General features: G+C 60.1%; 1 protein-coding gene across 5 annotated transcripts in view; it reads left to right on the top strand.

The window, feature by feature from the left end:
• The window catches only part of ADGRD1 (adhesion G protein-coupled receptor D1), a 177,385-nt gene that overhangs the window by 95,697 nt on the left and 67,061 nt on the right, over positions 1-14,627 (top strand). For all 5 annotated transcript variants that reach the window (XM_053901880.1, XM_053901881.1, XM_053901879.1 and 2 more), the window contains 2 exons: positions 19-94; positions 5,881-6,022. In XM_053901880.1, coding sequence (XP_053757855.1) covers positions 19-94; positions 5,881-6,022 — 218 coding nt within the window. The remainder of the gene's footprint in view (positions 1-18; positions 95-5,880; positions 6,023-14,627) is intronic.

Genomic DNA, 14,627 nt, shown 5'->3' with positions numbered 1-14,627 from the left:
CCCTCTGCTTTTCCCCAGCCTGGACCACCATCGTGGGCCTCCTCTACCACACGATGCACAATTACCTGGACAACATCTGGCCAGCCAAGACCAAGTGAGTCCCTCAGGGTCACATGGTATGGAGAGGGCAGTGGGTGTGTGTGTGCTTGTTTGCTGGGTGGCTGTGACACCGCCACTTCCCTGCCATCACAGGCACACACAATATAGCCTTGGAGGACACTGGGGGTTCGGCGGGCCCTGGGTGGGCAACCTGAGAGTGCAGCAGTCAGGTGACCATATCTGCCCTGCCTGAAAGGACCTGCGTGACTGCGGGCGAGTGACCCAACTGCCTGAGCCTCAGCCGCCACTTCCGTAGAGTGGGAGGACAGCGGCACATGTCTCCAGCAGTCAGGGTGTATTAGATACGTTGGCTTAGGCGGAAGGTGGGGAGACTGGGGTCTCATGAGACTAAGGAGGCTTCAGGCACAGTTAGATCCAGGCACCCAGGGGATGCCTTGTGATCTGATCTCTCCATGCCCTGTCTGTGCTCACTTCTGTGTTGGCTCACGTCCAGGGAGGCCTCTACATAGAAGCATGGCGGGCTCCGGTAGCTCAGGGACTGCCCCCCCACCTCTGGGTCCTGAGGTCTCCGAAGGAGAGAAGCCTTTCCAGAATGTGCTGGTGGAAACTCAGGGAGGGCTGTGATTGGTCCATTTGGGTCATGTGCCCCTCTTGGCCGCCCCCTTCATGGTGCCTGGAGCATCCTGCTCTCTCATTGGTTAGGTCTGTTCACATGACCCTGTGGAAACACAGGGAGGGCTGTGATTGGCCCATTTGGGTCCTGCCCCCTTTTGGCCCTTCCACTCATGGGGGGGTCAGAGCATCCTGCTGTCTCACTGGTGGTGTCTGCTCACGTGGGGGTGGGTCAGCCCTCTCAGACCACAGGGAGAGGCTGATTCCTCCGAGAGGGGAGGGGAGGGGAGGGGAGGGTCTGTGCCTCCCTTTTCATAGGGTTGCCCTCACCCCGGCTTGGTGAGGCTCCACTTGGCTCTCTTGCCCCCCAGCTTCCCCCCTGCCCGGGAAGCTGCGGGCCCCCTCTGCTGCCCTGCCCTGCGGGGTGGGCTGCGGATGCTGGTGCTGGAGCCGGTGGTGTGGACCCCTCGGTAATGGGGCTGTGTGGATGCCGGCTGTGTGGACCCCTCGGTAATGGGGAGCAGGCTGTTTGAACTGCGTCCGGATAAAGGGTGGGGGATGAAGACCTTGTGGAAACACGGGTGGCTGAGCCCCGGCGTCCTGTCTCCCAGTACTGCTCCTTCCCACCGCCTGGAGGGACGCAGCCTTTGGGGAGAGGGTGGCCTAGGGAAGGAGACGGCCACGATTCTGCTCTGGACCTGGGACCCATCGCCCTGGGAAGGCCTGCGCTTGGACAAGTTTCCTTATAACTAAGGAGAGGGGCCCTGCCACTCTTTGTGTGTGATTTCCAGAATTCTTCAGGAGAGCCGTCAGAGGAAAACGCCACCCGCTTTTTCTCAAAAAGATGCCCTCCCACCTCTTTGGGGGGACGCTTCTCCAATCCCAAGATTATGAATGAAAACGGGCCCTTCCCTGGCCGCCCTAATCTGCAGCTCTCATAGCTGAACGTTCAGGCCGAAGCGGATTTGTCGTCGCAAAACAGGAGCTGTGTGTTCCTGAGGCGGAGCCATGGGGGCCAAGGGTAAGGGCGTGCAGGGAGAGCGGCATCTGGACCCCCGTCCACATCTTCGTTCTGCCTCAGACTAGCAGAGGAAAGAAAAGGTGGAACGCGCATTTCAGGGGACAATTTGCTGTGACCGAGTCGAATCATGACCCCAGCCAGGTGCCAGCAGACTTTTTCATAAAGGGCCAGATAGTAAATATTTTTGTCTTTATGGGCCATACTGTCTCCCTCACAACTACTCGTCTGCGCTGGAAGTGTGAAAGCAGCCTCAGACAACGCGGAAAGCAGTGGAAGCGGCTGTGTGCCAATAAAGCTTTATTTATAGGAGCAGGCAGCCGCCCAGGCCTGTGTTTGCACACCCCTGCTAGACGGTTCTGTCAGTGCTGGCAGCAGCAGATGGGGGAAGAGGCCGTGTTTGTCCTGCCCCGCGTTGGGGTGGGGGGTGGGCCAAGGCTCTGCCTGAAGTCTGCAGGTGGGACATTCAGGGCCTTCAGCCTTTAGCGCCCTGCTGCCCTCACTGCCCCGGCTGCCCCCAGGGAGGACTCTCGGACGCCTCAGAACCCTTGCTGGCGTGATCTGGACCCCCGCGGTCAGTTCCTCTTGTCTCTGAAAGTCGTGGGCTCTGAGACTCGCACACCAGGTGGTTCCCCTCCCCCCACGGCCCCCTGCCCCTTAGCAGTAACGCGCGCCGACTGCCGGAACCTGTCGGCCCCAAAAGTACACTCCTCTCCCAAAGTCCAAACATCTTGCAGTGATGAGAACGTGTTTTTCATGTGTGGGATCTTCAACCCGGGTGAAGGTCTAAGGTCAGCACTTGGTGCAAAAGTGTCTTCTTGTTGGCGACATTAACCTGGGAAACAAAGTCGCTGAAATGGCTTCTCAAGTACAGCCCCCATACGTGCGGCATCAGGGCGGGACGGAAGTCACCGGCAGCGTCGTGGATGGCAGCACAGAGTCGGTGCTGGGCTCCTGGCTCTCTTCTCCCGGCGGGGCCCTTACCGGCTGCGTGAACTGGGCAGATGCCTGGCCGTCTCCGTGTCGTCCTCTCTAGAGTAGGGGTGGGGACAGTACTGATGTGTGAGGCTGCCTTGAGCGCCAAGTGAGTTAATTGTTTAAACAAAGTGCACTGCTCCTAACGACATCTGTAAGTGCTTGCTTAACGAGATCTGTAATCACTCGATAAGAGGATTGGACGTCCTCGCCACAGTGACTGGAAGAGAATTCTGAAATTCCGCGCCCGGTTAGGGTTAGACTAGTAGAGCCAGCTGCCTGCTTGCCTCCACAGCCGGGCCCCTTCCCCTAGCGTTCTGCACGGGGCCTCCGTACACGGAAGGTTTCCGTAAGAAGGGAAGGGGCGGTGGGGTCGTAACGTTCTCTCGGTCGCCCTTGGGGGCAGGGTGGGGCCAGCACGTGAGTCTAGGGCATGAAGCTGGGGGTCAGGCTGGCACGGGGTCACCAAATCCACGGCCACGCCCTGGGCGGGCTGCTGCAGGGGTCCCGGCAGCCACTGGCAGGGGCAGCGTCTCACTGTGCACGGGTCCTGGGGGCACGTGGCCAGCCCCTGCTGGGCCCCCTGGACACGGAGGGTCCTTGGAGTGTCACGTGCCCCCTCGTGATGAGGACTGCTCTGCTCTTCCCAAGGGCCGTGCTGTGCCGGGCAAGCACCTGGGACGGCCGTGTCCCTCAGAGCGGGGCTGGGGATCCGCGCTGGGCACGGCGTCTCCGCTCCCCCTCCACAGGTGGAGAGCCGGGCCCTCTGCGGGATGTTAAGGCTGCCGGGGGCAGAGGCAGGGCTGTGACTCGGGTCCTCTAGGTCTCCGCGTCTTGTTGACGGAGTCACGTGTGCTGCAGGAGAAGCTCCCGGGGGCTGCGGCTTACTTAAGTGTCCGCTCGCGTCCTTCTTGTAGGGTAACGCCATCCGGTCAACGCGGGAGGAATGACAGAATCGGAGACGCCGCCCTGCATGCAGTCGCTGATGGGGGCGACGTCATCAGTGGGTGTTAGCACCGCCGGGTGAGGGGCAGTCGTGGAACGGGGTCGTGCCCTGTCGCCTCGAGGGTTCTCGTTAGTTCACCAAGCGAGCAGGGTACCTGAGGCTGGAGACGGCTGTCAGGTGCCACTTCAGCCAGCTGGTCACTCTCAATATGGTCAGCGCTGGGGCGTGGTATCCTGTGTCCCCCCGGTGCGACGCCATGGAGGGAGTTAACGTGGCCCGTGGAGTGATCCTGCCCCCGGTGCGTGGCCTGAAGCCCCACGCGAGGAAACCGTCCACAGATCTAAAGTAAGGGCCATTTTGCAAACGGCGGTTTGCACTGCTGGACGTCCACGAAAGAGGAAGAACCGTGGGGACCGTCCCAGAGTTCAGGGGCCCGCGGAGCGGCGCTCCCTGGCGAACGCACAGGCCTCGTTGGGACGCAACAGCCGAGAGGCACAGGCGGGGACCAGGCGTCGCATCGTGTTAGCGAATCAGTGTCTGGCTTCGGAGTGTGGTGACTGGGCCTCGCTACGGAGGAGGCTGACTCCGCGCTTAGAAGGGGCTTGCTAGAGCGTTTAGGGGGAGGAGAGTCACGGCGTGCTTCCTCGCGGTGCAGCAAGAAGAAAGTTGTACGTGTGTGTGGAGGGCTTGAGCCCGTCAGGTGATGTGACTGTGACACTGGCAGGGGACCAGGGATGGGGCCCTAGGAGTAGAGCGAGTGTTCACTGCACGCTTTCTAGCAAAGCTTCTGCAGGCTTGACGGGGAGAGGGGTTTGAGCTCAGTCGAGGGAGGAAGAAGACTACGCCCAGCGCGTTGGCCGTCAGGAAGACGGCTCCGTGGGCGCACACACAGGAAGGTAGCAGAGTCCCCCGCCAGACTTTGGAGAGCGGGTGGCAGGCAGGCAAGGTCCCAACCAGGCAAGAAAGCAGCAGGTGACCGGGTGGCCCGTGCGGGATCCCAGGGACCCCACGTCTCCGGCGCTCCGGGGTGGCTTTCCAGAGTTGAAGTCCACGCAGCAGACGTTTGCCGCTCACTGACTGCGTGCAGGCGGGCTAGGACCGCGGTGAGGCAGGCAGGCGCCCGGGGCGCAGACCTCAGGGAGGCGCTCAATCGTGGGGTCGTACAGGGGCCGCGTGTGCCAGGCCCTGAGTGTGGGCACCTCCTTAAAACCTGCGTCCCGGGCTCCTTGCCTCGCCCCCGTCTTGGCCCTGAATGTCACTTTGACCTCGTAACTCCATGAGGCAAGTGCCGTATACATCAGGTAGGGGTCTTTCGATCGGGGTGTAAGGAACAGAGAAGCTGGCTTGGACTGTCTTAAGTAGGAGGGTAGTTCATTGGATCGTGTCGGCTGAAAGGCGCATGGGCATTTTGGCTTCAGGAGCAGCTCGATCCAGCATCCAGTTGACGTCACTCTGCTCGATCTCACTTCTGCCCTGGTGGGGGGCTCCTCTCCCAGTTCATCTCTTCCCTCCCGATCGAACCACTGCCAGGGCACCTCCTTCAGGGCCGACGTGGAGCCGAGGGAACCGAGGGTCTCGGACCCAGCATTTTCCATCTGAATCTTGTCACGTCTCCTTGGACTTTCCCGGGTCATGTGCCCACCTCTGCACAGTCACCGTGGCCCGAGGGAGGCAGTGCCCTGGGTGGTTCAGGCCTGGGCAGCAGGGCTCACTCCTGAGCCGATGGAGTCAGCAGCAGGGCACATTGGCTACAAGGGGGGCAGGGGGTGGTCACCTGGAGGAAACGGAGGGCCCTTCACGAACGCACGCCGGGCGGCAAGACCACAGGTGCCCACCACGCTACCGTTGATCCCATCTTTTTATAAGCTGGGAGGTTAAAGTTCAGACAGGGTAAGTCACTTACCCAGGGTCACACAGCTGAGTGAGTGGGATTGCCGAGATTCAAACCCAGAGCTTTGTCCTTTCCATCCGTCACGCTCCCTGGGCCACATCTTCTTCCAGCGGACTCTCTGTGAGGTCGCCCGGGGTGCCGGCCTCCAGCCTCGCAGAGCAGGTCCCGGATGACGGGACTCTCCCTGCAACATGGTAGTGCCCGCTTGTAGGTCTCCTCTGCGGGTCCTGGTGGGTACTGAGTGAGACCAGTCAAAGCTCCCCCCGAGAAAGATTTCAGTCTCCAAAGTTTCGGCCCTAACGTTGAATTCTGAGCCAGGTTCTAGCTGCGTTCCCTCCCCCTTTTCTGTTCTGTAATGATTTTCCATTTCCTTCCAAGGATTGCTGAGGCAGCAAATTACAAAACCCACCCGCTGTCTGCAGCCAGCTACCTGATTTCCCTGGAGGTGTCCCCACCGCCGACACTGTCCCAGAACTTGTCAGGATCTCCTCTCGTCACGGTCCAGCTCAGGCACAGACTGGTGAGTGAAAGTGAATCCGCTCTTGCCTCTGGTCTTTGATCTTGCACTGAGGAGACTGGGTTGTCTGTGGGGCCACAGAGAGACTCTCAGGTCGCCCTGGTGCTGGCCCACGCTGGCGTTTTCCTCTCCCCAGAGCTCCTTTCCTGAGACTGTTTCTGGGAAGTCCCTCAGTGGTCACACGGTGTAGACCCTGGGGAAAAAGGCCTTTGGGACCAGACGTAGCTTTCGTAGACGTGTGTGGATGGATGTTTCTGATTTGCAGTAAACGTCCTTCTAGGGGCACCTGGGGGGCTCGGTCGTTTGAACATCTGACTTGAGCTCAGGTCACAAGCTCGCAGTTGGTGAGATCAAGCCCGGCGTTGGGCTCTGTGCTGTTAGCGTGGAGCCTGCTTGGGATCTTCTGTCCTCGCTGTGCACCTTCCCCGCGCATGCACGTGTGCTCGCGCGCGCGCGCTCTCTCTCTCTTAAAAATTAACATTAAAAACAAAGTTGTTCTTGGAGGAGGGGGATGTGTGTCTCGATGGTGCCATCAGTGTGTGCTCCGTGGGAACCACGCTTTGGAGCTGAGGGCGGGGGGGCCATTTCTGCGCGGTTTTGAGTGACGAGTTCTTGGTCCCGCTGTGTCGTAACGGGGACTCCGTCGCATTCGCTTCCCTGCCGTCAGTGGGTACGAAATGGCAGGTGCGATGGGACACACATGTGCTCTGTCCTTTAAACAGCGCGAGCTTGTCTCGTGCCGGGATGTGTCCCGAGATTCGGTGTTGATTCAACACCCAGGCGGCGTGTTTTTTAAGGAATTTATTTCAGAACTCACCATATGTTCAGTCGTTTGCACTCGTGCCGAAGACATTTCCTTCCAGCATTTTCTACACCATCCTGTCCCATCCTGTTCCACCAACCTTAACTGAGGACTTACTGTGTGCCGACCGCTGTGTCCCAGGCCTCTCCTGTCCGTCCCCTCCCTCTGCACACACGGTCCTGACCTCAGAATGCCCCGGCACCCGGCCTCTCTCTCTTTTTCAAACAATCACGAACCATTAAGAGAATTTTAAACTGTGGTAAAATAGACATAATCTAAAACTTGCTGTCTTACCCATTTCTAAGCACACAGTCTATGGCATTAGCACATGGATGCTGTTGTGCCACCCCCATCCGTCCCCAGACGCTGCCACCTTCCCAAAATGACGCTCTGCCCTCGCGGACGCTACCCCCCTGCCCCAGCCCCCAGCGCCCACCACCTGCCCTCTGTCACCGTGAATTGACTCCTCTAGGGACCTCACGTAAGTAGAGTCCTGCACTGTCCTTCCTTCTGGGACTGGTTTATTCCATCTGGTGTCGTGTCCTCAAGGTCCATCCACGTGGAAGCACGTGTCAGAAGTTCCTCCTTTAAGGCTGAAGAGCACTCCGTTTTCCTGTACGTAAAACATGCATTTTCTGCGACCCCACATTTTGTTCACCCGGCCGCCCACCGATGGGCACTTGGGGTGCTCCCCGCTCCTGTCGGCAAGATGCCGAGCTTGTGGGTGTGCAGGTACCTCCTCCAGACCCTGCTCTGGTCCTGGGTGTGCGCCCAGCAAGTGTCCTGGAGCGACGCCGTGCCTCTGCGCGCTCTGTCCTGAAGCCTCTCTTCCAGCTACATAAACTTCTCCAGGTGCCCAGAGGTCTCGGGCTCACCGAGCGCAGGGCCCTTTCCAGCGTCCACTGTCTCCGATGTGTGGACAGGGTTGGGCCCCGTCGATGCCCGTGGCCCCTCGACCCCCTCACTGGCTTCCAGGACGTGTCCTCTTGGGGGGCCGCCCCCGTGCCCCTGGCCCGTCCCCGCTGCATCACCTCCTCTAACTCCTTGCACAGGTGTCCCTGTCACACGACCACGTAAGTGTTTACCTGTCCGAATCCACGGAAATGCTGACGTGTCAGTGTCGCCACATACAGAGGTCACTGAAGACCCAAACCTACGCGGCCCCCGTGGCCTCAGCACAAAGCGTCTGTTCCGGTGGGTTTCCCAACTCTGGGTGCCCAGCAGGGCGTTTCCCCTGGGCCTGCCACTCCTCTGCGCTCCTGGCTTCTGCCCCGGTGCCGCCCTTCCCTCCGTCTGCGCCTGAACCTTGGTGCCAGCCTGGGTTGCTGTCTCTGGTCCCCACCCAGGACCCGTCATCCCCTTATTCCCTTGGCTCAGAGCCCTTGTTCCTCCTTAGTTCTGCTGGGCCGGGGGCTTCCCGACTGCCCCCGTGGCCGCCTCCCCCCGCATGCCCAGACTGACCTTCCAGAAGCCCAGACCACGTGAGCCCACCCACCTGGCTGGCATCGTCCGTGACTCAGGTTTCTCTGAGGAAGAATCTAAACTCTGGGCCTCGGGGACAGATCTCTGGCCGAGCGTCCCAGTCCGGCTTTCTGCGTGAAGCCTTCCCTCCAGCGAAATGGGAGAACGGTGGCTCCCAGCTTTGCTCAGGGCGGCGGCTCGGTGCGCGCTGAACATCGCCACCCCCCCTGCCCCCCACCGCGTGAGCGGCTCTGTCCCCCAGCTGTCCTGTCGTCGGCACACGTTTGCACGACTCCTTCCAAGGAGAGGATACTGGTCCCTGGGACGGAGGTCCCCCCTCTGCCACCGCGGGAATGCCACCACCATGCAGAGGGAAGATCTCCGAGGCTCAGCGGCCTTGGAGGTTTGGTCTGCACGAGGGGGGCGTGTCTTTAGCGTTCCCGCGGTGAGGGTGTCACAGTGTGGCCCAGAGACAGCGCCGGCCTGCAATCGAGAGCGTGCAAATGCAGAGAAGGCTTCTTTCTCAGGACTCTGGGGCCGTCGTGGGGTTGAGGTTGAGGCTGCCCTAGTGGAGGCGGAGGCCGGGAGTCACGGCGGGCGTCGGGGCCCAGACTGGGCCTGGGGCTGAGGGACCCCGGGCTGAAGCCAGGGCAGCAGACCCAGCAGGAGGGCCAGGGACCTGCCTGTGGCGGGGGGGGGGGGGGGCGGCGACGGGGAAGACACGGGGCTCGAGTGCTGGGCTCTGTGGGGTCCAGACACCCAGTGAGTTCACACGGGCACACACACATGGCACACACAGCACACGCATGGATGTACATAGAGCCAAAACACACACACACACACACCCATGCCTGGTACACACACAGACACACACATCTACATCAAGTACACACACACGCACATCCATACCTAGCACACATGGACACAGTACACGCCCCATACCCAGCACGTGCGCGCACACACACACACACACACACACACACCCCTCTATTGTGTGGTCAGGCAGGCGTGAGCCCCGGAACTGGCAAGGGGGGGAGGTGAATTTGTTCCACTTATCAGGGCTCCTTCCTCCTCACAGGCCCTCTCTGAACAGGGCCACCCCAGGGTCCGCCACCCTCGGGACCCCACACCTCTGCCTGCTCTCCCACCCACACAGCCCCAGCCCTCCTGCCTTCTCCTCTTTCAGAACGGGGCCGCCCCTTGTCGACCCCACACGACCTTCCTCACAGCACCCACGGGCTGCGGGCGGTAAACCGAGTTACTGCACATTGTTAGATTGTGGTGCTTACTGTTGGCGTTTTCCCGAGGGGGGGGGCACCATCTATGGGACCCTGGCTCCCTCACCTCTGGCCTCTCCCCTTCCGGGGAGCACCCTCCCCCTCGATGCTGCCTGGTGCAAACTGTGCTTTTGGAGGGTGGCTCGTTCCAGGGTTTTCCCAAGGAGACTTTCCAGCCAACGAGACAAAACCTGAAACTTTTCCAGGGGTCCGCTGGCCCCGCGAGGGAGTATTTCTACCCCGCCAGTTCTTCTGCGCTGTCCTGCCGTCTGCTTATTTCCTGACGCGTGGACGCCTGCGTTAAAAGGGATAATCTCATTGTTTCCTTAAGAAACCAACTTGGGTCAGTTCCTGCTCTGAAACAGAGCCCAAACAGAGCTTGCTGGTATTGAGCAGTTTTGCTTTGAGACCCCCACGCGTATTCTGGTCCCGGGTGGGCCTGCGGGCGGGGACCGGGTTGGATGGATGAGGCAGCCGGGGTGGCCGGGCTCTGTGTCCCGTTCAGCATCGTGTGGCCGGCCGAGCCTTGAGCACGTGTGCGCGTCGGGAGTCCGGCATCCAGGTGCCATTGTGGTGTTTGCTTCTTTCTGGTAATCCAGAGTCCCACCCCTGTGCTTTGGCCCACGCCGCTGTGCCGATCCACGGCCGCTGTGCCAGTTCTACTGTGCCCGTCCCCGCTACGCGGATTCTCGGCCGCTGCGCCAGTCCTGGCTGTGCCGATCACAGCCACTGGCAGCCTTTGCCGATGCAGTGTCCCGTCTGACTCCGGGGAGCCTGCTGAGCGAACACAGCTCAGAACGCTCGGCCGGGCGGCCGGTTAGAGGCTGTTGAGGGGGACGCGAGCGCGAGCAGATGCTCCCCGCCCTGAGATGTCCCTGAGGGCCCCGGCCAGAAGGGAGTGCTGCGGTCTTCTGACTAAACGTGGGTCAGAGATGTCGGCGTTCCCGCCAGTTAAAATCGCTCACGGCTTCTGATGTGGATTGTAATTTGCAGCTCAGGATTGAACCCTCACCTTTCCCTGGTCAATGAAGGCGAACCTTTGCTGCCCCCGGAAGGTGGCCAGGCCAGCGAGACGTAGATTCTTCGGGCGCTGTGAAAATTAGAAAACCCAGATGAGCATTTCAAAGAGCTAGGTGTCATCAGCTTTGAGTGCTGTTGTCTGAAATTCACTCATCAAACGGGCTTTCCCTTTGACTGCGAGTCCCCAGGACAGGCCATGGGTCAGGATTGTCCTGACGCCTGGAGGAGATCGAGTCTGATGACGAGATCCATGAGGTTCCAGCAGCAGGACTCTGAGAACAGGTGCAAAGGGAGGGTCTGCCCCTCTGTGCATTCTGACCTCACCCCCGGCTGAGCCTCGGGCACGGTGGGAGCACACACTGGCCCTGGCTCCCCACGGCAGCTGGCGAGGAAGCCCGGGCAGGACGGCGGGGGCTCAGAGACTCCGGTCAGCGCCTGCCGTCCCTGTGTGTGGCCATCGGAAGGCCCCTGCAGAGTTGGCTCGGGATAAGCGCGGCGTGGCGGTTCAGGTGGCCGTGAAAGGTGTCCATCAGGAAGCCACTGCAGGTAATCACGAGGGCGTGTTAGTTCTCCAAGACACTCATGTGCTCACACGTTCGCTTGTTCGCTTGTTCCGCAGACACTGGCTCCTGATGTGGACCAAGCGACTCGCCTCTCTGTGCCCCTGTTTTGTCGTGCGTAGTAATGCGCGCGGGGGTGATAAGACATCCACGGGGTCAGTTAGCTCTTCCTGCTCCGTCTGGGTCTTCTGTGCAGAAACGGAGGCCAGCCGTGGCTAACTTTAGCAAGCAGAGTTTTCCAGAAGGACACCTGCTGGCACACAGGACTTGGGGGGAGGGGTCTCAGCCCAGGGGCCCTGCCCTGCTTTTGTCACCTCAGCCCTGTGAGGTGAGTGGGCGTTGCCCTGTGCTCTGCGCCTGTGGCCCCGACCCAAACGCAGAGCCCCAGGAGGGAGAGCGAGAGGCTGTCAGTGGCCCTGGGGGCCGCGTGCCTGCCCCGGGGCAGAAGGTGGCAGGGAAGCAGGTGTCGCTCCCCTAGGAGCACACGTGTGGTGCTGTCGGTCCAGTGGTGGTGGGCAGGCGGGCGGGAGGAGCACACGCCAGTGCCGACGCCCCCGCGCACTTGACCCCTGCCCCATCTGGGTGTCAGACGCAGCTCCGCAGGCTGAGGACCACGCGTCCAGAAGCGTGACCGGTGCCAGTGCCGAACGAACAGACTCACGGAGTTGCCTTAAAAAACAAGGAGGAGTTGGGGCGCCTGGGTGGCGCAGTCGGTTAAGTGGCCGACTTCAGCCAGGTCACGATCTCGCGGTCCGTGAGTTCGAGCCCCGCGTCAGGCTCTGGGCTGATGGCTCAGAGCCTGGAGCCTGTTTCCGATTCTGTGTCTCCCTCTCTCTCTGCCCCTCCCCCGTTCATGCTCTGTCTCTCTCTGTCCCAAAAATAAATAAAAAATGTTGAAAAAAAAAATTAAAAAAAAAAAAAAAAACAAGGAGGAGTTGGGGCGCCTGGGTGGCGCAGTCGGTTAAGTGGCCGACTTCAACCAGGTCACGATCTCGCGGTCCGTGAGTTCGAGCCCCGCGTCAGGCTCTGGGCTGATGGCTCGGAGCCTGCAGCCTGTTTCCGATTCTGTGTCTCCCTCTCTCTCTGCCCCTCGCCCGTTCATGCTCTGTCTCTCTCTGTCCCAAAAATAAATTAAAAAAAAAACGTTGAAAAAAAAAAAAAAAAAACAAGGAGGAGAGTTTTATTGGCGCTCAGGTGAGGCATGCCGCCCGGGCCTCATGACCTGCAGAGAGGAGAGTGCTCCGGGGCCGGGATGTGACGCGGGGCCGCGTGTACTTCCTGCTCTATCAGGAGTGCCGAGTCGTGGCTGAGGACGTTCCCGAAAATCACGTTTGTCTCGTGCGTTGGCTCGGGCGAGGCTGCAGGCTTTGGAGGCGCCGGAAGGTAGGGAGGTCTCTCCTCTTCGGTGTCAAGTGTGTCCCGTAGGTTATTTGCTCCCGAAGCAGACGTGCAGGGCGTGCTCGGGGCAGAGGCTGAGCCCGGGCTCCGGAGCCTGATGTCCGCCCGCGGCCAAGGCGGAGCTTCTCTGGGCGCCCGGTCCCCAGCGTGCAGCGTCCGGGGGCCTTCACCCCGGCGTCCAGACCCATCGGAGCCCCGGAGACGCCCGGGGCTGGTGGACGGAGCTGGTCTCCCAGGTGCTGGGCCCCCGGCCTCAGGAGTTGGTGCCCCAGGGGCTGCGGCTGTGACCGTGGGAACATGGCGCTGGGGCCGTTGCCTTGGTCCTGTGGTTCCATGGGGCATCGCCACAACTTGTGGTTTTGTGAAAAGAAGCCACGAATCTGGATTTTAAATTATATCTCTGCGTTTGTACCGTTGGCACTTAATTCGGATTTGCTTTTCGCGTTGTTGACTGAAATATACCTGTGGGTTCAAGTTCAGCTAGGAGGTCACCACTTTACAAGCTCTATTTTTTTTTTTTTAGCTTTTAATTTGAAGTGATTTTAAACTTCCAGAAAAACTGCAAAACAGTAGCGTTTCCAGGTACCACTCACCCACGCCCCTTCCTGCTGCTGTTTTAAGTACGATCTCTGAAGCCTGGAAAGGAGCGCTGATGGTGCCTCGCTGCAGACAGGCGGTGGTTCTGTCCGTTCACCTGCTGGGGCTCGTTCCCGCGGCGGGTCCGGCTCTCGGCAGCTCCTCCAGCCCGTGGCAGATGTGCGGCTTCTTTGTCTCCGTGACCGTTTTGCTTCGCACGGTTAGTTTGCGGGGCGTCCCTCACTTTGGGGACGGTCTGATGTTTTCTCGGGATGCGAACCTGAGGGTCATGCAAACCTTTGGGGTTATGTGCCTTTGACGAGAAAACCACAAAAGCGAGATCAAGCTTTTCTTCCTGTGTCTCGTCAGCCTCTGTTAGTTTCCTGTGGCGTCTCAGAGTCCAGGTCCGGGTATGGTGGGGGGTCCACGTCCACGTGTGTGGGGGGGGTCCCGGTCCAGGTGTGTGGGGGTCCAGGCGCAGGTGCGGTGGGGCTGGCCCCTCCCCAGGCCTCCCCTTGGCCCACAGATGCCGCCTTCCCACCGTGCGCTCAGAGGTCGTGCCCTGTGTGCGTGTGGGCGGCCCGCTCTCTGCGTCTTACAAGGACAGCAGTCGGAGTGGACGGGGCCTCCCTGCACCTCGTCACCTCTGTGGGGCACTGCCTCCCCACAGAGCCCCATCCTGCGGTGCCGGGGGCCAGGAGCCCCTTCCGTGGGTTTGGGGACACACAGGCAGCGAAGGGTGTCACCTGCTGTTCCTGGTGACGTCCCCTGCGACTGCCTGGTCCGGGTGGCGTCTGTCAGGTTTGTCCCCCGTCAGCTCACCGTTGTTCCCTTTGCAAATTTCGAGTGTCCTGCGGAGGAGAGCACAGAACTCCACAGCTGCGCTTTGTCTCCTCGTATCTCACCGTGAATTTTATCTCCCGTTGGCGGCTACTGCCTGTAAAAACTAGTGCCGTACCGTTTGCCTAAAGGCGATTTCCCGTTTCTGTCATTGCTTCTACATTTGTTAAGTAGATTCTGTTATGAGAACAGCTTGCTATTTATGGGCCCAATCGCTTATTTATATCGATAGGACTCACAGATATTTATTTTATTCTGTAGGTTATAATCCAGTGATTATCCCATCCCTGAACATCCGGAGCTTTCTTCAGTTGGCTCCTGTGTCCCTTTGATATGCCTTCCTGGATCTTGAGTCTTTCCTTACCGTTAGAGGTGTTCTAGGCTCGTGGAAGCAACCTTTTCTCCAGGGAGCCCTGCTTCATCTTACTGGGGACTGGCGTTTAAACACCAGGGTCTGGGTGCCGGGGGCGCTCACGTCTGCCGGGGTGCCACTGCTGCTCGAGGCCCTGAGCGGACAGAGCCGGGAAGCGTGTGAACGCACGCACAAGCAAACTCGCGTCGGGCGTACGCATCTACATGCACGCGTCTGTACGTGTGGTGTTGAGACACGAGTTCCTCCTGACAACTGTTTCCAACCTGACACCCAGGGGTCGTTCGGGCTTTTCTACATTCGG

The sequence above is a fragment of the Panthera pardus genome, unplaced genomic scaffold (assembly GCF_024362965.1).
Source record: "Panthera pardus isolate Hobbes unplaced genomic scaffold, ASM2436296v1 HiC_scaffold_14, whole genome shotgun sequence".
Lineage (NCBI taxonomy): Eukaryota > Metazoa > Chordata > Mammalia > Carnivora > Felidae > Panthera > Panthera pardus.
Note: the sequence above shows the minus strand (reverse complement) of the source record. Positions and strands in the feature narration are given on the sequence as shown.